At 28.7% G+C, this 25,635-nt stretch overlaps 3 protein-coding genes and 1 pseudogene across 4 annotated transcripts; 3 read left to right on the top strand and 1 right to left on the bottom strand.

The window, feature by feature from the left end:
- Positions 1 to 173: 173 nt before the first annotated feature.
- Positions 174 to 1,476, bottom strand: LOC145977111 (uncharacterized). Its single transcript, XM_083108825.1, has 4 exons — positions 1,355 to 1,476; positions 976 to 1,167; positions 438 to 810; positions 174 to 359 (listed from the first exon to the last, which is right to left on the bottom strand). The coding sequence occupies exons 1-4, from the start codon at positions 1,463 to 1,465 to the stop codon at positions 190 to 192; spliced, it is 846 nt and encodes a 281-aa protein (XP_082964951.1). The 5' UTR covers positions 1,466 to 1,476; the 3' UTR covers positions 174 to 189.
- A 3,052-nt stretch (positions 1,477 to 4,528) lies between these two features.
- Positions 4,529 to 5,420, top strand: LOC145977130 (uncharacterized). The gene is made up of 3 exons (XM_083108861.1): positions 4,529 to 4,595; positions 4,766 to 5,127; positions 5,201 to 5,420. Exons 2-3 carry the CDS (start codon positions 4,836 to 4,838, stop codon positions 5,365 to 5,367), a joined length of 459 nt encoding a protein of 152 aa, XP_082964987.1. The 5' UTR covers positions 4,529 to 4,595; positions 4,766 to 4,835; the 3' UTR covers positions 5,368 to 5,420.
- A 1,422-nt stretch (positions 5,421 to 6,842) lies between these two features.
- On the top strand, positions 6,843 to 14,508 carry LOC145977069 (uncharacterized; annotated as a pseudogene). The gene is made up of 8 exons (XR_014440403.1): positions 6,843 to 7,140; positions 10,579 to 10,845; positions 10,949 to 11,389; positions 11,513 to 11,646; positions 12,876 to 13,002; positions 13,195 to 13,383; positions 13,549 to 13,903; positions 13,977 to 14,508. The product of XR_014440403.1 is annotated as an uncharacterized LOC145977069 (transcript).
- Positions 14,509 to 16,131: 1,623 nt separating this feature from the next.
- LOC145977106 (uncharacterized) lies at positions 16,132 to 24,285 on the top strand. The gene is made up of 5 exons (XM_083108811.1): positions 16,132 to 16,403; positions 21,463 to 21,726; positions 21,833 to 22,271; positions 22,386 to 22,519; positions 24,019 to 24,285. Coding segments are annotated over exons 1-5 (996 nt in total). The 5' UTR covers positions 16,132 to 16,245; the 3' UTR covers positions 24,020 to 24,285.
- Positions 24,286 to 25,635: the final 1,350 nt, after the last annotated feature.

Below are 25,635 nucleotides of genomic sequence, written 5' to 3'. Positions count from 1 at the left end.
ATGGCTTTTCGATATTTTGCATTTATGAAAGGCACTTTGATTTTACAATAACGTATAATTCTTTTTAAAGTATTTTATTTTTCATAATGTAAAGTAAACATTGTGAAGATATTTTAATTTTGTAATGTACAATATTATTTATGCATACAATTTTAATATATTTATATCATGAATTGTACATGTTACATGTTATTGATTAGAAAATATTTCGAGAATAGCAGCAGAATCGTCTGGATATAGTTTTGCCAGGTTTTCATTTGGTACATAATGAGTACCTTCGAATCTAGTGAAGTATCTCCCTATTTCTTCATTATTGATCAATTTTGATTGTTTATTAGGTAAGCATTTCGATATAGTATCTAAAATAAAATTGATAAATTTCATATCGTACAGGTAAGTAATAGTAACAAAAAGAAGAATGCTATTAATATTTATACTTTGTTCCACATAACGTATTTGATTGTTATCTGTGAGAATTAAATAATGTGGCCGTTCCATACAATCAGTTATTAGCCTTTCTCTACAATAACATCTCTGGGCATTTGTCAACTTGTTGAATAGATATAGATTCCCTGATATAGGTGGATAATTCAATGTATTCATTGCATTTAAATCAATTTTCAATTGACTCAATTGATTAGTGAATACACCATCACATTTAAGATGCCAACCAATTATCACACCATTGCGAAGAGTAGAGTTATATTCGACTTGCGATTTATGCGTTATGATCATACCAATAGCAAATTTGATTTCTTTATTTCTTCTTTTCGGTATTTCACTTCTTTCGAAGAAGAAATCATATCCGTCCTGTGTGCATATAAGAAATATGTAATAACAAAATTTTAATTGAGATTTCCTATCGAGTGATTTTCAAATTATTGTAATAACCTAAGTTATAAATTAATTATAACCATATAATCGCTTTAGATGTTGTTTATAGTTAAGAATATTATATGGTGTGTCATAAATTACCTCTATTGACTCTGTAATATTAACGTATTCAGCTTCAATATTTATTTCTTTAATATTTTTATATTGTCTGAACCATTGGTAAATTAGGTAAATACATAAGCTACTGGCAATTGTTGGATTCTCAGGATATGCGCATATATAATTGCTATATTTTAGTGATTCATACATACAAAACATCATCATTCTTGTCCACTAAAAGAAACAAATATGTATACAAAATTTCGTTTGTAAACAAAAAATGAATGAAAAATTTATTGGTATAACGCATTGTTGTTTTAACTTGTTGACTCAACATATTACTTATATTTATAATGGATTGTTATTTTTATTAAAAAGATTACTATAATTAATAAGATAGTATATATAAAAAGTTGCATACCTTTATATTTAATCTATAAAGTGATGCGTTATATGTCCATTCATTTACTGAATTATAGAATGCGATTGAATTCGCATCACAATCCTTAAAATAATACTCTCCCAACACCATATCTTCTATATTACTGAAATTAAAAAAATAATAAGAATATATATATATACACATTCATATAAGAGTATATATAAAATGTATAAAGGAGTTCTCATTGCAATCAATGTGCAAATATTTCTATTTACACAATTAAAATTAATTAAAAACGTGTGTAAATCTATTTGTAACTAAGCTACAAATTGTCTTGATAATAAAATATTTGACATAAATAATTTTTTCAGTAAAAAATAAAAAAGGCTGCCTAACTTTTAAAAAAATTATACATTTATTAAAAAATAAATCACATTTGTCATTCTGCGTATAAAATTCTGTCGTCTTATACACATTAACATAGAGTTATGGAAGAAAATTAGAATATTTATCAGTAAAACATTTTAAAAAAATATTTAAGTAAAATATTTAAGAAAAATAATGTTTATTAAAATTTCTTAAATCTTTTCAAAGAGAAAGAGAAATAAAATTAAATTGTTGTCACATTTTTATATAACATTACATCAGAAACGTATATATGTATATATATATATATATACGGTAGATTTCAATAAATCAAGTTGCTAGTAATAGTACAAAATAATATAATTATTGTTGTAATTAATCATAATTAATGTACAGTTAATATGAAATATTTCTGCAGGAATTTAGACTCCAATTATATACAACTTTGATCGAATTAATAACTATCTGAGACAATATCGGTTTATATATAAGCTAAATAAATTTCTAAATATGCCAAAGGAGAAGAGACTTTTGGAACGGCTAACTATTATTATAATACAACATTGTCTACACCATATGTGTCTTACTCGGTTATAGAAACGTTCTTAGATGATATGGCGCATGAAGTACTTTTCCTTGTTAAAAATAAATATCCTAAACATTTTATATTTTCAACGTCTCTTGAGCAAATTTCGTTTGGAGAGACAACAATAATATTGAACGTAATTTCTGGAATCGAAAGGAAGCAATGCAAATTATAGAAACTCTTGAAGAATTTATGTCAGAATTGGGTGTTCATAAATTACATAAACTATGGAAAACATTAGGCATAGTATGCGAATTTGAGATTGATGTAAGTAATTTTAAATAATATTAAAAAGTATAATTACACTTTGTTATATGGTGCATAAGCATAATTACGTTTTTTATGCTTTATGTCTTAAAATTCAGGAGAATAATCAACTGTGATTGGTCAATTTCTTACGACTACTGCCTTACAACCTTATGCTACGGCTATTGTAGACGACGCTTTATACGAAAAACTAATAAAATAAAATTTATGCCATAGTTTTCATACATTTACGAATTTTCATCAACTATTACATATGAGAGCGTGGCTAGAAGACTTGGCATATATTGCTGTTCAACATATGCAAATTTTAATATGGGTAATAGTTGGTACAAAGACAGGCCGAAATAGTGTAAGCATAATTTTTGATTCAGAGCTTCTTCAATTTTTAGGTTTTTTTATTCTTATATACATACTTTTAAATCCATATATACATATATACGTACACACATACACGTGTGTGTACACACACACACTTATTCATATAAATATATTTGTATATAATATATTAATGATTTATAAATTATTGTATATAAAAATACAATTACCGAACATTCATAGAAATTTCAAAGTGCATGCAACATACGCGCGAACATACACACAACAAGGCATATGCATATACGCATGCACGCACGCACGCACGCAAGCACAGAAGAAAACATACACACACACGTGCACACGTGCATGCATATACACACAGCATGCACGCACAGAAAAATAATCACAAAAATTCTTATTTTAATATAAGATAAAAAAAATTATCTTGAGATTTGTAAATAGAGCAATATAATTTCATTTATATAAATAATTGATTGATTGATTTAACATGTAAATATAATATATATATGTAAATAAATTCAGTAACAGTTGTATTGTAGACCAATCTCATAAATTATTATTTGTTGTTGTGTAAACTTTATAATATATGTAAATTATATATTTTTGAAGAAATTTATCTGTGAGATTGACAGATTTTATGATCACAAATGTGTAAAATGTATTAATTTATATAAAAAAGATTTATATGCAATTGTACATATATGTTAAAAATAAATATACAAGTTTATGTATACCTTTCTAACGTAATGTTATACTTATATAAATAAAAATGTGATAATAATTTTTAATTCTATTTCTCTTTCTCTTTGAAAAGATTAAAGAAATATTTTAATAAACATTATTTTTTTTAAATATGTTTTATTGATAAAATTTCTGATTTTATTCCGTAACTCTATGTTAACGTATATAGAACGAAATAATTCTGTACCCAGAATGACAAATGCGATTTATTTTTTAATAAATGTATAATTTTTTTAAAAGTTAGGCAACCTTTTTTATTTTTTACTGAAAACATTACTTATGTCAAACATTTGATAATCAAGACAATTTATAGCTTAGAGATAGATTTATACACGTTTTTAATTAATTTATTGTAAATAGAAATATTTGCATATTGATTACAATGAACTCCTTTATACTTTTTATTTATACTCTTATATGGGTGTACATATATACAGGTGTATATTTATTATTATATTTTTTATTATTTTTTCATTTTCAGTAATATAGAAGATATAGAGTTGGGAGAGTATTATTTTAAAGATTGTGATGCGAATTTAATCGCATTCTATGATGCAATAGACGTAGGGTCATATAATGTATCTACTAGGTTAAATGATATAAAGGTATGCAACTTTTTATATATATTATCTTATTAATTGTAGTAATCAGTTTAATAAAGATAATAATCCATTGTAAATATAAGTAACATGTTGAGTCAACGACTTAAAACAGCAATGCGTTATAACAATAAATTTTTCATTATTTTTTTGTTTACGAACGAAATTTTGTTTACATATTTATTTCTTTTAGTGGATAGGAATGATGATGTTTTGTCTGTATGAATCACTAAAATATAGAAATTATATATACGAATATCCTGAAAGACCACGATGTATCAAAAGCTCACGTATTTATCTAATTTACCAATGGTTCAAACAATATAAAAATATTAAGGAAAGAAATATTGAAACTGAATACATTAATATTACAGAATCAATAGAGGTAATTTATGACACATCATATAATATTCTTAATTATAAATAATATCTAAAGCGATCATATGGTTATAATTAATTTATAACTTAGGTCATTACAATAATTTGAAAATTATTCGATGAGATATCTCAATTAAAATTCTGTTATTAGACATTTCTTATATGCACATAGAACAGATACAATTTCTTCTTCGAAAGAAGTGAAAAACCGAAAAGAAGAAATAAAAAAATCAAGTTTGCTATTGGTATGATCATAAGGCATACACCGCCAAAGAGTTATGATATTCCTCGTTATGATGTGATAATTGGTTGGCATCCTAAACGTAATGGTGCATTCACTAATCTATTGGATCAATTGAGTAATGATTTGTATGCAATGAATACATTGAATTGTCCGCCTATATCAGGGAATCTATATTTATTCAACCAGTTGACAAATGCCAATAGTTATTGTAGACACAGTCGAACAACTGATTGTACGGAACTACCGCATTATTTAATTCTCACAAGTAGCAATCAAATACGTTATGTGGAACAAAGTATGAACTTTAATCCTTCATTTTTCTATGATTACTTATCTGTACGATATGAAATTTATCAATTTTGTTTTAGATACTATATCGGAATGCTTTCCAAAAAAACAATCAAAATTAATCAATAATGAAGAAATAGGGAGATACTTCACTAGATTCGAAGGTACTCATTATGTACCAAATGAAAACCTGGCAAAACTGTATTCGGACGATGCTGCTGCTATTCTCGAAATACTTTCCAGTTAATAACATGTAACGTGTACAATTCATGATATAAATATATTAAAATTGTATGCATAAATAATATTGTACATTATAAATTTAAAATGTTTATTACAATGTTTGATTACATTATAAAAAATAAAATATATTAAAAATTCAGAATTATACGTGCGTGTCATCAAATTTTCATAATTCGTGTTAATAACACAAACTCTGACATCAATTAATTGACTTGCGTTTCCACAAATCCGAAAACACTGCGTGATTCCCAGTTTAACTCTCAACATATGTGTGCAACGAACATATTATACAATCTTACAAATTTCGTGGCTCATACGCTACGTATCAAATTAGGCACACATGTTCTACGCATCTCATAAATATTTGTTAAGTCAATCAATCATGAATCGAATGGGATGCAAAACACCGTTATAATATTGTTGGTAGAGATGTTTTCCAAAGAATATTTGCTCAATTGTAAGTAATGAAATATTATTTGCTTTTATACATACACACAGAATATACTTGAGAGATTTTTATTTTTCTAGATTATAATAAAAAAGAATAATTTTATTTGCATGTACAATTAAATTTGTTCGAAAAATTTATAATTAGAATATTTTCGTATGACTTTTATTATTATGAACTTAAAGTTAAGAAATTATAATTAAAGATTTTGGAAATATTAATAAAAAGATATAAATCTTCTATAGATAAAGAATTCGAAATGAAGAATGCTATTCTACAGATTCTACCCTCAGATCTTGTGTAGAGATTCTAGTTTCAGCTTAAAAAAGTAAGTACTTATTAAAATATAACCAAAAAATTACAAATAAAAGTATAAACGATAATCAAATTAAAATTAAGAAATAATTGAAATTCAAATTATGGGAAAAATTCACACATTGCAGTATCTTTTAAAAAAGTGCAAATAAATTGCAATGTTTTAAAAAAATTAATAAATGTAAGATCAATATGTCTTTCATAAATGCAGAATATCGAAAAGTCATAGTCATCATCAAAAATCATATAAAAATACAAGGTAAAATGCAAACAAAAAATCCAGAGAGAAAAGAGAAAGTGAACAAAGAATTTAAAATTATTTTCTTATTTTTCCGACAACAGTCTTACGAAACTTTTCGAAAGTTCACTTCTCATTCAAACTATCAAGTTAATAAAATTGTTGCGATGACGGAAATGCCATCAATTTAAACAAAATAACATTGCAACAAAGCTGTAAAATCATGAAATTCAAATAGATTAGAGAGTAAATGTGTAGAAAATTTTCTTCAAGAATTTGTGAGATGACCCTTTGTTCATGACTCATGACCAATCACAACAGAGGAAGTTTTGTCCAATTAGTGTAGATTGGTCAGACAAACTATTTGAAGTATTCGTACTTTCTGGTAGGGTACATCTTGACATCTACAGTATCAATGAAAATTACAGTAAGCTATGTGTATTATCGTCTATTCGAACACATTTAAGTGCAACACGTTCCATGCCACGTGGGTCGTATACACTCCGCTCTAAACTTTCCATTCAAGCTTCTTTATGCATCTTTAGTGCATATATAATATTTTAATTAGTGAAATATAATAAAACTGAACTAGTGAATAACATTCGAGCTTCTTTTCCAATGACTACTATAACTTCTTTACCCGACGAAGTGATTGACATCATTCTGGGATATGAAAATGTCAGCATTAAGGATGCCGTGAGTTTTAAGTCCACGTGTAAAAAATTCCACGAAATGATACATAGTAAAAAATTTTGGGAAAAAATATTTTACCAAAGGTACTCTTATTTGTTTTTTAAGTATTTATATTAATTTTATTCGATCGATTTTCATTGAACAAAGAAGCATTCTTGCAAAAATTAAAAAAAATAAATTTGAAGCTATTTTATTCTTAGCTTATTAATTCAAAGTTTTGCCGTTTTACTGCGACGTATTGATCAGACTTAAATATGATTATTAGTAAAGGATCAAAATATATAATAAAATAGTATGATTTAATTTTTCTCTGTTTAGCATAGAGTTAGAAAGAAATAATCTAGGATTGTTCTCCTTCTCTGCCCCCCTTTCATTTTCGTTACATATCACTTACATTCTCTCTCTCTTTTCTTCCTCCCTTCCTCTTCTTTCTCTCTTTTCTTTCTTCTTCCCCCCTCTTTTTCTCTTTCCTTTCTCCATACTCCTCTCTTTCTCTCTTTCCTTTCTCCCGTTCCTCTCTCTCTCTCTCTCTCTCTCTCTCTCTCTCTCGCTCTCACACTTTATCTCACTCTCCCTTGCTTTCAGTTCTGTTTGTTTCTATCTATAAGTGAACATTTTAGTGTAATATAAAATTCATCAATGATATATATATATATATATATATATATATATATATATATATATATATATATATATACAGGGTGTCCCTGAGCATGTGCTCACGCACTTGTGAGGAGGTAGAGCGCAGTAAATTAAATAAAGAAATGGTGATATTTTCAACTTTTGATTCCGACCGGAAATACGCCATCCGGATCGGAAGTTGAATTTTTTTAGGGAAATATGGTACTTTTTATTACAGATTCGAATTGTACGTGAAAAAATAAGAAACTTTTGTATCAAACGCTTTTTCTGAAAGTGCCTCTGTCAATCTTAAAATTGACCTTGAAACTAACTATGATGAACTTTCAATAATTAATATTTCTATTATTATTACAAAAATCGTTACATGGAATAGGATTTTTTTATTTAATTTACTGCGCTCTACCTCCTCACAAGTGCGTGAGCACATGCTCAGGGACACCCTGTATATATATATCATTGTTGAATTTTATATTATATATGTATATATATATATATATATATATATATATATATATATATATATACAGGGTGTCCTAGACCACCCGTACACCCCTTTTCTTTCAAAAACTAAGCATTTTAGAGAAAAACGTTTTCAACAAAAGTTGTATGGTTTCGAGGGGGCCATAAGGTGGAATCATTGGTTTGACCTTGAAGAGTCATTTGAAGGTCACGTGAAGGTCACTTCAATTTTTTTAAATGGAACACCCTATATATTTTTGCACATTCTTGTAGCTTATCTCGATAGCTTTCCAAAACACTATAATCGTAAAATATCTTGTAAAATATTCATTTTTCGATTATCTTACCTTAATACTTTTATGTACAAAATAATGAGAGGAATCAATTGGTGTAAAGAAAACACATAGTTGTTTTTAAGAAAAAATATGTAATTTGCAATTAACAATTCCATATTTTTTCTTAAAAACAACTATGTGTTTTCTTTACACCAATTGATTCCTCTCATTATTTTGTACATAAAAGTATTAAGGTAAGATAATCGAAAAATGAATATTTTACAAGATATTTTACGGTTTATGTAAAATTAAGAAATTATTTCAAGCCTCAACTCAAAAAGTACTTAACGAAAAGGTACTTAATTATAGTGTTTTGAAAAGCTCCCGAGATAAGCTACAAGAATGTGCAAAAATATATAGGGTGTTCCATTTAAAAAAATTGAAGTGACCTTCACGTGACCTTCAAATGACTCTTCAAGGTCAAACCAATGGTACCATCTTATGACCCCCTCGAAACCATACAACTTTTGTCTGAAACATCTTTTTCTAAAATTAAAAATAAGAAAGTTATTTGGGGTGGGACATTAAAATGGGACACCCTGTATATATAAGTTACGCCGATCAAATCCAACCTACACGCAGCATAATAACTTACTATTGCAATAATTATTAAGTTCTTATTAGTTATGGAGACTCCTTTGCCGATTTCAATAATTTGAAACATGTTATGATCATCATGCTAAGTAATATTGTAAAGGTTTTAATTGGCGTTCGTTGTTTATTAAAACTTATTAACGAAGAAAGTATAATAAGTAATATTTAATTTTCTTACTCAAAACTTTAACCATGATGTATGTTTTTAAGCTCGGGCCTCAATCACCACTCCTTCCCCACTCACCGCTTCGCCATACACCTAGTTTAAGATTACAGTGGAACGACTCTCGTCACCGTACGCTACTTCCACTCACGCAGATTGGTCGATCTTCTTTAATTATTACGAATATCGCAAAACAGTAGAGGTCCTTCCTTCTTAATTTAAGCCAATCTACTTTCACACTTTGGGAGTGCAAAAAGTTTTCAGACACTCTGTAGAGGCTACCATAATTGTTGATGTATAAGTAAATATCAAAGATTGCCGATGATATTGCAATTTGATAGAATTTGTATGCTCAATTCAGTAATATTTATATATCATATATTTATATATCAATTATTATGTATCAATCTGTTATTTATTATCGATTTTTAAACGTCTGGTAATAATAATTTTATAAAATACAGTTAATAAATAAATTGACTTTCTCAAATATTTCTTGTATTAACACAAAACTGAACTTCATTTCTTTAATTTATGAAAATATTAGATTTATAATTCTAATTAAATATAAAAAATAAGTAGAATAATTAATCAAATATAAATATTAATTTAAATTGTTTTTGACAAAAAATTAAACATTTTATGTACAATATTTATATAACTCATTAATATTAGCAGGCCATATGTAATATTCACATCATAGACTTATGCAAATTAACTCAGCGTACCGTGAAAGAAACACTAACTGACGCAAGAATGAAAGAGTATAGATAAAATGGTATTCTCTCTGTCTAATATGTGATTAAGTGGGGGTAAACGCTATGTGTTTTTTCCTTTCCAGTCGCTTTCCCCCCTCTATCTGTAAAGTGTGAGAGAAGATATCATTTCTGTCCTTCTATGTCGGCACGTGTGCGTCCGTAAGAAGGTGCAGTCTATCTATGTAGGTCTGATCCGCACACATAAGAAACAATAAAATCAGCTATGCAGTAAACATCAATGGCACCTGATTTGAAGAAATCAATATTAGGTGACAGACTGATACGCGCGTATATGTTTGTAATTATCGATATAAGCGCAAATTGTATGCAATATTGATAAATTTTGATTGTTAATATTTCTGCATTGAAATCTTTGATTCTATTCGACTTCTAGAATACATTATTAAAATATTGTATGGAGTAAATATTGGAGGGAATATTGTATGTGTGTGAGACACTCCTTATTATAATATTTATATGAATTTTGCAAAGTATTATCCAAAATTTATTGCTGCTATAGATAGCGCGTTATGTAGTATAATTATTGAAAATTTCTTGTCTTAATTTTAGATGCCCTTCTGCGAGAAAAAAGTATAATACAGAGAAACGGGGGAAAATTTGTAAACACTTAGATTTTAAAGAAAAAATAAAAACGAACATTAAGTGTATCAAATCCCTACAATATTATGTGAATCTGATGTCCAATAATAATTTACACATGGACACTAACAAAAAGGAATTAGGACGCCTTCTGATCTCTATAGCTCAAGATTCTATGACTTACTACTTTGTTTTGGATGAAATAAATGCAATCATTTCACCAGATATATATCTATGGTAGATTTCAATAAATCAAGTTGCTATTAATAATACAAAATAATATAATTATTGTTGTTATTAATTATAATTATTGTACAATTAATATGAAATATTTCTGCAGGAATTTAGACTCCAATTTGGCAATTATATACAACTTTGATCGAATTAATTACTATCTGAGACAATATCGGTTTATATATAAGCTAAATAAATTTCTAAATATGCCAAAGGAGAAGAGACTTTTGGAACGGCTAACTATTATTATAATACAACATTGTCTACACCATGTGTGTCTTACTCGGTTATAGAAACGTTCTTAGATGATATGGTGCATGAAGTACTTTTCTTTGTTAAAAATAAATATCCTAACCATTCTATATTTTCAACATCTCTTGAGCAATTTTCGTTTTGGAGAGACAACAATATTGAACGTAATTTCTGGAATCGAAAGGAAGCAATGCAAATTATAGAAATTCTTGACGATTTTATGTCAGATTTGAGGTATTGTAAATTACATAAACTATGGAAAACATTAGGTACAGTACACGGATTTAAAATTGATGTAAGTAATTATAAATAATATTAAAAATTATAATTACACTTTATTATATGGTGCATAAGCATAATTATGTTTTTTATGTTTTATGTCATACGAAAAACTAATAAAATAATATTTATGCCATAGTTATTCTTCATTTATGAATTTTTATCAACTATTACATATCAGTGCGTGGCTAGAAGACTTGGCATATATTGCTGTTCTACATATGCAGATTTTGATATAGATAACTGGTGGAAATGCATGTGGAGGCCAAAATAGTAAGCATAATTTTAGGTTCAAAGCTTCTTCAATTTTTAGGTTTTTATTTTTATATACACACATACTTTTACATGCATATATACAAACATAAGTACATGCATACACATGTGTGTACACACACACACTTATTCATATAAATATATTTGTATATAATGTATTAATGATTCATAAATTATTGTACATAAAAATACAATTACCGAACATTCAATAGAAATTTTAAAGTGCACGCTACATACGCGTGCACATACACACAACACAGCATATGCATACACACATGCACGCACGCACGCATGCAAGCACAAAACAAAACATACACATACATACACACGTGCATGCATATACACGCAGCATTGCAGAAAAATAATCACAAAAATTCTTTTTTCAATATAAGATAAAATTATCTTGAGATTGTAAATAGAATATAACTTTATTTTTATAAATAATTGATTAATTTATTTTACATATAAATAAATATAATATATTTATGTAAATAAATTCAATAAAAATGGTAGACCGATCTCATAAATTATGATTTGTTGTTGTGTACTTTATAATATGTATATGTAAATTATATATTTTTGAAGAAATTTATCTGTGAAATTAACAGATTTTATGATCACAAATGTGTAAAATGTATTTATATAAAATATAAATATTAATTTATATAAAAAAGATTTATATGCAATTGTACACATATGTTAAAAATAAATATACAAACTTATATGTATACCTTTCTGACGTAATGTTATACTTATATAAAAGTGTGATAATAATTTAATTCTATTTCTCTTTCTCTTTGAAAAGATTAAAGAATTATTTTAATAAAAATTATTTTTTTTAAATATGTTTTATTGATAAAATTTCTGATTTTTTTCCGTTACTCTATGTTAACGTATATAGAACGACAGAATAATTCTGTACCCAGAATGACAAATGCGATTTATTTTTTAATAAATGTATAATTTTTTTAAAAGTTAGGCAGCCTTTTTTATTTTTTACTGAAAAAATTACTTATGTCAAACATTTGATAATCAAGATAATTTGTAGCTTAGTTACAAATAGATTTATACACGTTTTTAATTAATTTTAATTGTGTAAATAGAAATATTTGCACATTGATTACAATGAAAATTCCTTTATATATTTTATATATACTCTTATATGAATGTGTATATATATATATATATATATATATATATATATATTCTTATTATTTTTTTATTTTCAGTAATATAGAAGATATGGTGTTGGGAGAGTATTATTTTAAGGATTATGATGCGAATTCAATCGCATTCTATAATGCAACAATGGAATAGACATATAATGCATCAATTTATGTATTAAATGATATAAAGGTATGCAACTTCTTATATGTACTATCTTTTTAATTGTAGTAATCAGTTTAATAAAGATAACAATCCATTATATAAGCAATATAAGTAATACGTTGAATCAACAAATTAAAACAACAAATCGTTATACCAACAAATTTTTCATTATTTTTTTGTTCCCAAACGAAATTTTGTTTACATATTTGTTTCTTTTAGGGGATAAGAATAATGATGTTTTATCTGTATGAATCACTGAAATATATCAATGATATAAACCCATTTCATAAAAGCAGACCAGATGCCTATAGCATATCGATTTACCTAAATCGATGGTTCAGACGATATAAAAATATTAAAGAAATAAATATTGAAGCTGAATACATTAATATTACAGAGTCAATAGAGGTAATTTATGACACATCATATAATATTCTCAACTATGAATAATATCTAAAGCGATTATATGGTTATAATTAATTTATAACTTAGGTCATTACAATAATTTGAAAATCATTCGATAAGATATCTCAATTAAAATTCTGTTATTACACATTTCTTATATGCACACAGGACAGATATGATTTCTTCTTCGAAAGAAGTGAAAAACCGAAAATAAGAAATAAAGGAATCGAATTTGCTATTGGTATGATCATAACGCATACAGACGAATGCAATATTGATGGTGTGATAATTGGTTGGCATTTTGAATGTGATAGTGTGTTCACTAATCTATTAAATCAGTTGGATGATATAGGTCCACTGAGTAAATTGAATCATCCATCTATATCAGGGAATCTATATCTACTCCACAAGTTGACAAGTATCGAGATATGTTATTGTAGTTTCGATCTAACAACTATTTGTATGGAACAACCGCATTATTTAATTCTCACAGATAGCAATGGAATATATTATGTGGGACAAAGTATGAACATTAATTCTTCATTTTTCTATGAATACCTATCTGTACGATATGAAATTTATTAATTTTATTTTAGATACTGTATCGAAATGCCGAACAAATAAACGATCAAAATTGATCAATAATATAGAAATAGGGAGATACTTCACTAGATTCGAAGGTACTCATTACATACCAAATGAAAACCTGGCAAAACTATATCCAGACGATACTGCTGCTATAACTGAAATACTTTCCAGTCAGTAAGATGTACAATTCATGATATAAATATATTAAAATTGTATGCATAAATAATATTGTACATCATAAATTTGAAATGTTAGCGCAATGTTTGATTACATTATAAAAATAAAATATATTAAGAATATAGAATTACGTACGTTATATATTAAATTTTCATGATTCATGTTAATAATTCTGATATCAATGAATTGACTTGAGTTTCTACATATCTTTCACTACATGATTCCCAGGTTTTAGTTCTCAGCATATGGAATGAATTAGACAATCTTACAAATGTCGTGACTCTTATACTGTGTACCAAATTAGACATATTCTACGCACTTCATAAATATTTATTAGGTCGCTCAATCATAATCGAATGAAATACAAAACACCGTTATAATATCGTTAAAAGAAATATTTCCAGTAAAGAATATGTGCTCAATTGTAAATTAGCAAAAGAATATAAATCTTGTGAAAATAAAAAGAATTCGAAAAGAAGAGTATTATTCTAAAGATTGTACAATCATTAGAAATTCTAATTTTAACTAGAATTAAGGATATATTAAAATAATGAGAAAATTATTAATAAAATTATATATTATAATCAAATTAAAATTAAGAAATAATTGAAATTTGCACATTATGGAAAAAATACACATTATAATATCCTTTAAAAAAGTATAAATACATTGCAATATTTAAAAAAAATTACTAAGTGTAAAGTATTACAATGTCTCTTATAAATGCAGAATATCGAAAAGCCATAATATAAAGATAAAAGAAAAATTGGAAACAAAACATTCAGAGAGAAAAGTAAAATAGAACAAAGCATTTAAAATTATTTTTTAATACCAATTTCAGACAGCGAGAGTTTTACAAAACTTTTAGAAAGCTATCGAAAGCTATATTTTTTTTCGATTCAAGTTTTCAAGGAAATAAAATAATTATACGATAACAGAAATGGCCATTAATATGGACTAAATCTCTAATTTAGACAAACATTAAGGGCGGTTAATGGCTGAGGCGACAAAGTGTTTGCATGCCATATAAAGGATCTTCATATCCTTTATATCATCATATCCATCTTGAGCTCAAGACCCGATACAGGATAAAGATTTTTCTGCGATATCGCCACCCCACCTCTCTTTTCCTTATCCTTCTTCTTTCCTTGTCTACTCCCCTAATCTTGTTGTATTTGATTTGAGAAATTTTATTCTATATTGTTTATTATACTCTAATATACCAGATTATTATCAAAATGATTAGACCCCTATTTAATGAGGTCAGCGTTGGCCAATAAAATTAAAGAAAAGGAGACAAATGTTACAACAAAGGTATAAAACCATGAAACACAAATAGATTGGAGAGTAAATGTTAGAAAATTTTCTTCAAGAATTTACTAGACATCCCCCTGTTAGTTACTCATGACCCAATCAGAACAGAGGAAGCTTTGTCCAATTTGTCTAGATTGGTCAGTCAAACCATTTGAAGTATTCGTAACTTTTGGTAGAGTGTATCTTGGCATCCATCAATGAGCTCTAATACACATATTGGAGTGAGCTATCCCTTTGTTTAGGCATGGAGGGTGGCACTTGGACAAAAGGACATGAATAGCAGTATAGGTACATTTGTTTCGTCCTAACATGTACTATCACTAAAAACATTTGTCTCAATTAACATCAGTGTTATTAATGTCATGTGGCACACTAAGTATTATTATTTAGAGAAATTATTTACAAGATTATAATAAATTATTATTGAAACTATTATTGAATTATTTATAGATTTTTTCTTGAATTCTATCTCGAAATATTTTTCGAACAATGTTTTTGAGAAGAGTTTTACGGAAACGAATATTTTGCGTTAGCCAATCAGAAAACCGCACAACAAGAATAGAGATCTCTATACGATATGATTGTCTGTTTCTATAAGTTATTCGGCCCCAATTCCAATGCCTCACTCTAGTATGTATTAGAACTCAATAGCGTCTATATAGTGCCAATGGAAGTAAGCTATGTGCGTTCTCTCGTATTCAAATACATTTAAGTTTAATATAATATTAAAAAATTCAGTGAAACTAGTGAATAACAACTGTTGCGAGCTTCTTTGAATTTTTTCCAATGGCTACTATAACATCTTTATCTGATGAAGTGATTTCTATCATTTTGGGATATGCCAACATCAGCATTGAGGATATCATGAGATTTAACTCCACGTGTAAAAGATTCTACCATATAAAACACAGTAAAAAATTTTGGGAAAAGAAGTTTCACGAAAGGTATACTCTTATTTGTTTGTAAGGTTTCTACATTAAAATTGTACTCAATCTATATTTCTCACACAAAGAAGCATTTTTGCAAAAATTATCAATAAAAAAGCAAATTTAAAGTTATTGCATTTGATATTTCTTAGCCTATTAATTCAAAGTTTTGTCTCTTTACTGCGACGTATTTATCATACTTAGAAGCGATTATTAGTAAAGACGAAAGAGAGAGAGAGAGAAAGAGAGAGAGAGGAAGTGTATAATAAAGTATATTTTTTCTTAAGCTACATAAATATTCGTTGAAATAGAAAATTCTATATTTTGCTGATATAATTAATATATTATGAGAAGCTAGATGCGAATAAAGAGAATGTAGATCTTCTTTCTTGATCTATCTATCGGTATATATATATATGTTTATCCAGATTATTACGATTAAACATCACATTTAATCGGGTTTAATAATATCCTATGATTGGTCAGCCTAGAACTACGAATGATTAAATTCGAGTGACGTACAAACATAGTCAGTACGATTTATTTCTTTCTTTCTTTAGCATTGGAAAAAAATAATCTGAAATTGTTTTCCTTCTCGCCCTATATTCTCCCTCCCACCCTCCCTTCTCTCCCTCCCCCCTCCTTCCCTATCTCTCTCTTTCCTTTTTCCCTTTCTCTCACTTTATCTCCTTCTCTTTATCTCGCTTTCGGTCCTGATGTTTTTATCTATAAGTAAACATTTTAATATAACATAATATTCAGCAATGATATATACATATATATATATATATATATGTAAAAGTTACGCCGATCAAATCCAACCTACGCGCATGATAACTTACTATTGCAATAATTATTCAGTTTTTATTAGTTATAGAGACCTCTCTGCCGATTTCAATAATTTCTAAATGTTGTCATGATCATCACCTTGAATAGTATTGTAAAGGTTTCAATTGGCGTTTGTTATTTATTAAAACTTATTAACGAAGAAAGTATAATAAGTATAATATTTAATTTTCTGACTCAAAACTTTAACCGTGATGTATGTTCTTAAGATGGCCCCTATCTCTAAGTAATTATCTTGATTTTTACATATATTATTTTAAATTATTAAAAATATAAATAAAATGTTTTACAGTGTAGTAATAGTCGTTTTAATTATTCTCATTTTAAGATTAATTAGAAGATTATTGTATTGATTTATTGTATACAGAATGGGAAAATACTAAATCAGGCTGCTTTTATGATTTCTCATTATAAATATAAAATTTGCGATATTGCAATTGTAAAGATTAATCTATACGAAATAATAATTAAATATGGACCATTAATTTACGTTTATTTTCAAGATTTATTTACACGATTTAGACGATTTATAAGATTTATTATCATTGTGATAATTACAATTTGATTAAAAAAAATTAATGTATTAATGTTACGATTAAATATGATAATATATGTTATTATTTATAAATTCTTTAATTTATTACAAACATTAACACATATACAAAATGTCCTGCAACTTTAATATAATATTTTAATAGCGTATGCTCATAGAGATAAAATAGAATGAAAAATCATAATATTGAAAATATAAAGACTACAGTAATTGTTAATCTATAAGTCAACATCAAATATTGCCGATGATTTTGCATAGAATTTCTGTGCTTAATTCAGTACATTTATATATGTATCAATCTGTTATTTATTATTGAATTTTAAAAGTCTGGTAATAATTTAATAATTAGAGATTTGGCTCAAGTAATCAAAAAATTAAAAAGAAAATGGCATAAGAGCCAACGCGCGGTAGTTGGAGAAGCAACAACACTTCTTTCTTTTTTCAGTATTAGTTTATTAAAAAACACATTATAATAACAAGAAACGTACGTTTCGGATCATCTTTTGATCCTTCTTCAGCGCGATGTTAACAATATATGTTACAGATAGTGACGCGTTACATTAAACGAATTTATTCTCGACGCGTAGGTGACGCTAAATTGCGTCCCGCGGAGGTCTAGTAAGCGTTCTGCTTCCAATAGTCAATTAAATATGTTATAGTTATGCAATGCGACGTCACAGCAGATCTAACAAATCGAGTAAAATTAATAAAATAAATACCGAAAGATATTACACGTGAATAAGCTTTTTTGCTTAAATTAATAGTTAGAAGCATGGCTCACCAGATTCCGCGCTTTTTACAATTAATAATATAGTATACCGCTGTGCGCCTCATGTCGGTTCGAGATTCAATGACGAACTGTATAAATATGTCCTCGGTTGTCAGGACGTAAACATGGACTCAACCAAGGACATGCGCAGTTGACTCAACGATGACAAACATACCGACGCATGAACGAACGTCTCATATTTTCGATAAATTATCGATTATTGTCGCAAATGTATGATGCAAGCCCTCTGTATCACTCTGCAAGTTCAAGCTATTTTTTTGGCGTTTGATAAACAGCATTTCAGAGACAAGCCTTTTGCCCAACGAGGACTCCCTGTCCAAAATCTCAGATTCTTCCCAATTAAAATCATGACCGAATTCCAGTCTGTGATTAGTTATAACCGAAGGTTGTGACGTATTTCGTCGAATATGATTTCGGTGTTCAGAAATTCGTTTTTTTAACTGTCTGCCAGTTTGGCTGACATATGACGCATCGCAATCATTGCACGAGACTTTATACACTATATTGTTACACGAATCTTTTGGCATTATGTCTTTATGAACCTTGATAAAATTACGAAGTTTATTTAAGCCAAAATAAGAAACTCCTGTGTCATGATTACGAAGAACTCGCTTAAATTGTTCCGAAAACGTTGGAATGTATGGGATTGTAAAATATGAAGAGGGTCTTTTTTCAGAGTGGTCCTCGTCGGGCTCCAAGCCTGTCTGATTCAAGGCCAATAACAACTTCAGACGCTCTCGTATTACATGGAAAATGTAAAATAGAGGATAGCCATTGTCCAAGAGGACGTCGACTATCAGCTCAAAGTTTTTTTGATGGAATCTCGGATGCGATAATAAAAAGGCACGATCCACCAATCCTACGATTGTTCCCCTCTTATGGCATAGTGGATGATTTGACTTGTAATTTAGATATCTCCCGGAAAAAGTAGGTTTGTGATACCAATCGAATTCAATTAAATTATTGTTCATGATTATCGTAACATCAAGAAAATTAAGTTTATTATCAACCCCCTCCTCCAATGTGAATTGAAGCCTTGGGTGAAAAGAGTTGAAGATACCCAAGACCTCATTGAACATAGAAGAGGGAGCCGCCAAAGCTATATCATCCACATACCTATAATAGAATGGTAGGTTGAAGGGAACTCGTCCAATTGCTTTATTTTCCAAATCTTGCAGAGTGATATCGGCAATGAGGGGGGATAGGGGAGAGCCCATGGGAGTTCCGAATGTTTGTTGGTATATTTTTCCATTAAAAGTGAAGAAAGTAGAATTTAATATAAACCGAACTGCAGTCAAGAATTCGTCGCGGGGAATGCTGCACTTTTCTTTTATTAAACACCATCTCTCTAAGACGCCATCCAACGCTAAATCTAATGGGATGTTAGTAAAGAGAGAAACAACATCCAATGATAGTAATTTAAAGTAGTCATTTAACTGTACACCTGATAGTTTTTTGACTAATTCAAAACTATTGGCAACATGACTATGTGCCCTGGGGATAGCGTCATAGATGATGTTATGTAAAAATGCAGCTAATTGGTATAGGAGAGTGTTGATTGAGGAGACAATCACCCTAAATGGGCAGTTCGGCTTATGAACTTTTGGTAATCCATAGGCTCTCGGTAACACACCATCAGTGCAGTTCAAACGCTTGTAAGTCATATCGGAAATGTAGTTATGATTTTTCCATCTCATTAGCAACTCATGGAGACCATTAATCATTTTTCTAATCGGATTTTTACTTAAAATCAAATAGGTGCTTTCGTCACTAAACATATCTGTCATTTTTTTAAATAAATCTCCCTGTCAAGGGCAACTGTGACATTTCCTTTATCCGCTCTTGTAAAAATAACGTTGGGATTTTCCCGTAGGAACTTTTTCGTAAAGTTTGCCGCGCTATACTAACTATAGTATATTTAATTGACTATTGGAAGCAGAGCGCTTACTAGACCTCCGCGGGACGCAATTTAGCGTCACCTACGCGTCGAGAACAAATTCGTTTAATGTAACGCGTCACTATCTGTAACATATATTGTTAACATCGCGCTGAAGAAGGATCAAAAGATGATCCGAAACGTACGTTTTTTGTTATTATAATGTGTTTTTTAATAAACTAATACTGAAAAAAGAAAGAAGTGTTGTTGCTTCTCTGCGCTCCAACTACCGCGCGTTGGCTCTTATGCCATTTTCTTTTTAATTTTCTGGTAATAATATTTTTATAAAACATAGTTAAGAAATAAATTGACTTTCACAAATATTTTTTCTATTAAAACTTCTATACAAAACAACTTCATTTCTTTAATTTATGAAATATTAAGTTTATAATTCTAATTAAATATAATAATTAATCAGCAGTTTTCCAGTCGCTTTCCCCCACTCTCTGTAAAGAGAGAGTAGAAGACTTTACCACTATTTCTGTTCGCCTATGTTGGCACGCGTGCGCTTGTAAGAAGGTGCAGTTTATCTATATAGATTTATGATCCACACCCATAATGAACAATAAAATCAGCTGTGCAGTAAATATCAGTAGCACCTGATTTGAAGAAATTAATAATAGCTGACAGTGATACGCGCGTATATATGTTTATAATTATGGATATAAGCGCGCAAATTGATAAATTTTGATTGTTAGTACTTCTGCATTGGAATTTTTGATTCTTTTTGACTTCTCGAATACATTATTAAAATATTGCATGCAGTGTATGTGTATGTGTGTGTGTGTGTATGTGTGCGCGCGCGCGTGGCTGTGTGGTGTGTATGTGTGAGAGACACTTATTATTATAATATTTATACAAATTTCACAAAGTATAAAATCCAAAATTTATTGCTGGTACAGATAGCGCGTTAAGTAAAATAATTGTTGAAAATTATTTATCTTAATTTTAGGTGCCCTACTGTAAGAAAAAAGTATAACACAGAGAAACGGAAGAAAATTTTTGACCATTTAGATTTTAAAGAAAAAATAAAAGCGAACGTTAAGTGTATCAAATTGTTACAATATTATGTGCATCTGATGTCCAATAATTACTTATTGGACATTGACAAAAAAGAATTAGGACGCCTTCTGATTTTCATAGCTCAAGATTCTATGACATATTACTTTGTTTTGGATGAAATAAATACAATCATTTCACCAGATATATATCTATGGTAAATTTCAATAAATCAAGTTGCTATTAATACTACAAAATAATACAATTATTGTTGTAATTAATTATAATTATTGTACAATTAATATGAAATATTATTTCTGCAGGAATTTAGACACCAATTTCGAAAATATATACAACTTTAATCGAATTAATAACTACCTGAGACAATATCGGTTTATATATAAGCTAAATAAATTTCTAAATATGCCAAAAGAGAAGAGACTTTTTGAACGGCTAATTATTATTATGGCACAACATTGTCAACCATGTGTGTCTTACTCGGTCATACAAACGTTCTTAGATGATATGGCGCATGAAGTACTTCCCCTTATTAAAAATAAATATCCTAAACATTCTATATTTTCGACGTCTCCTGAGCAAATTTCGCTTTGGAGAGATAACAATATTGAACGTAATTTCTGGAATCGAACAGAAGCAATGCAAATTATAGAAATTCTTGAAGAATTTATGTCAGAATTGGATGTTCGTAAATTAGATAAACTATTGACAACATTAGGTATACAACACAAATTTATAATTGATGTAAGTAACTTTAAATTTTAAAAATTATAATTATACTTTGTTATATGGTGCATAAGCACAATTATATTTTTTATGTCTCATACGCGAACTAATAAAATAAAATTTATGTCATAGTTTCTATACGATTCAGGATTTTTATCAACTATTACATATCAGTGCGTGGCTAGAAGACTTGGCATATATTGCTGTTCTACATATGCAGATTTTGATATAGATAACTGGTGGAAATGCATGTGGAGGCCAAAATAGTAAGCATAATTTTAGGTTCAAAGCTTCTTCAATTTTTAGGTTTTTATTTTTATATACACACATACTTTTACATGCTTATATACAAACATAAGAACATGCATACACATGTGTGTACACACACACACTTATTCATATAAATATATTTGTATATAATATATTAATGATTCATAAATTATTGTACATAAAAATACAATTACCGAACATTCAATAAAAATTTTAAAGTGCACGCTACATACGCGTGCACATACACACAACACAGCATATGCATACGCGCATACATGCACGCACGCACGCATGCACGCACGCACGCATGCAAGCACAAAACAAAACATACACACACACATACACACGTGCATGTATATACACGCAGCATGCACGCACAGAAAAATAATCACAAAAATTCTTTTTTCAATATAAGATAAAAAAGTTATCTTGAGATTTGTAAATAGAATATAACTTTATTTCTATAAATAATTGATTAATTTATTTTACATGTAAATATAATATATTTATGTAAATAAATTTAGTAAAGTTGTAGACCAATCTCATAAATTATTATTTATTGTTGTGTTAACTTTATAATATATGTAAATTATATTTTTGAAGGAATTTATCCGAGATATACTAATAGATTTTATGATCACAAATATGTAAAATGTATTAATAAAAAAAATTATATAAAAAACATTTATATAGAATCGTACATATACGTTAAAAATAAATATACAAGTTTATATACTATATATATATATATATATATATATATATATATATATATATAACTGGTGAAATGATTGTATTTATTTCATCCAAAACAAAGTAGTAAGTCATAGAATCTTGAGCTATAGAGATCAGAAGGCGTCCTAATTCCTTTTTGTTAGTGTCTATGTGTAAATTATTATTGGACATCAGATGCACATAATTTTGTAACAATTTGATACACTTAACGTTCGCTTTTATTTTTTCTTTAAAATCTAAGTGGTAAAAAATTTTCTTCCGTTTCTCTGTGTTATACTTTTTTCTTGCAGTAGGGCATCTAAAATTAAGACAAAAAATTTTCAACAATTATATTACATTACGCGCTCTTTATAACAGCAATAAGTTTTGGATATTATACTTTGTAAAATTCGTGTAAATATTATAATAATGAGATCACGCACGCGCACGCGCGCTCACACACACACGCGCGCGCGCGCGCGCACATACGCACACACACACACACACACACTTTCTCTCTCTCTCTCTCTCTCTCTCTCTCTCTCTCTCCATGCAATATTTTAATAATGTATTCTAGAAGTCAAATAGAGTAAAAAATTCCGATGCAGAAATATGAATCAAAATTTATCAATATTGCGTAGAATTTGCGCGCTTAGATCCATAATTACAAACATATGGTATACACGCGTATCAGTCATCTGTTATTGATTTCTTCAAATCAGGTACCATTGAAGTTTACTGTATAACTGATTTTATTGTTTTTTATGTGTGTGGATCATAGGCTTATATAGATAAACTGTGCCTTCTTATGAACGAGTGCACGTATGACGTCATAGAAGGACAAATAGTGATGGTGTCTTCCATTCTCTCTCACACTTTACAGTGAGAGGAGGAAAAGGACTGGATTGAGGACAGCGGAAAGCAGAGAAAAGCACATGTATAGAGTTTTCTATTTCACCGCGAGTATTTATATAATTTAAGAAAGTATCAACTTTATTATTCAATTTGATCCTTTACTAATCATCGTATTTACTAATAATCGTATTTAAGTTTAATTAATAACCGTCGTGAAATAATAAAATTTTGAATTAATAAGCTAAGAATGCAGTAGCTTTAAATTTATTTTTTTTTATTGTTCATTTTTTGCAAAAATGCTTCTTTGTGTGAGAATGATTGATCGAATAAAGTTTATATAAAAAACTCATAAACAAATAAGAGTACCTTTGGTAAAATTTCTTTTCCCAAAATTGTTGACTCTGTATCATTTGATGAAATCTTTTACACGTGAAGTTAAAACTCACAACATCTTTAATACTGAGATTTGCATCTCCCAGAATAATCTTCATCACTTCGTCGGGCAAATGTGTTAGCTCAGTCATTTGAAAGAATTAAGTGAAACGATACTCAAAGAATTTAACAATGGATTCTATTCTGATTTCGTACCACTAAATTCGTATATGTACTTATAATGAACTGTATAACACGAATCGCTAATGTATGTATATGCACCAAGTTCACTATAGCTTTTTGCTATCGCGTGTCTTCAACGTGCACTACTTTTAGAATACTTTGGTTAGAAATGCTTCAAAGCGTTCGATATACCAACTAAAATGGACACAGATTCCTTGGTCCTGATTGGACAATGAAACTAAAAAATAAAGGCAGGTATACATCTTTAAAGAAATTCCAAAGGATCTGTCCCCTCATGCCTCACTACTTTTGAGACTTATGGTTTAACGGCTTCGTTTCAATATTATTTTAAAAGAATTTTTGACTGTCTATTACCTGTTGTTTTTAACAAAAGGATCTGCTTGTAGAACAGCCGGTAACTTGACTTTTAAGAGAGGGATTCAGTAATATTATGTAAAGTTTATGATTTTTTCTTTCCCGCAATCTGTTCTCAGTATTGCAAAAAACTAGGAAAAATCCGAAATAAATAAAACAGAATCGAAAAGCACAAATTTTAATTATTAATTAATTTCTCGTATTATACAGTGATGGGAAAAAGTTCCGGAACGGTTAAATAACTTTTGAACGGTTCAAAATAAAGGGCTAAAATTTATATGAGTTCAATGGGACTATAATATCGATCGTTTAATCACACAGTCACACACACCCACACACACGCGCGCGCGCGCGCGTCTGAGACAATTTTGAATCGATAAAAATTCCATGGAAATTTTTATCCCGTCCGTTCGTGGGCTGTCGCAACCGACTACTTTTAAATCATCATAAGTCCGTGAAAAAAAATCGTAGCGAACTTTTCCAAAATCCGTTGTATTCGTCTTGAAAAACCCTTTCAAATGAGCCGTCACTCGACCCCCCGTGCCATTACAAAAATTCGCCCCCCCCGTCGCCCCCTGCCCCCCATTGGGGGCTGGATGAGGGGTTTTGTCGT

This window comes from Camponotus vicinus, unplaced genomic scaffold (assembly GCF_025532165.1).
Source record: "Camponotus vicinus isolate PSW18456_S1 unplaced genomic scaffold, iyCamVici1.0 SCAF_1, whole genome shotgun sequence".
In the NCBI taxonomy this organism is placed as follows: Eukaryota; Metazoa; Arthropoda; class Insecta; order Hymenoptera; family Formicidae; genus Camponotus; species Camponotus vicinus.
This window is presented reverse-complemented; position numbering and strand designations above follow the sequence as displayed.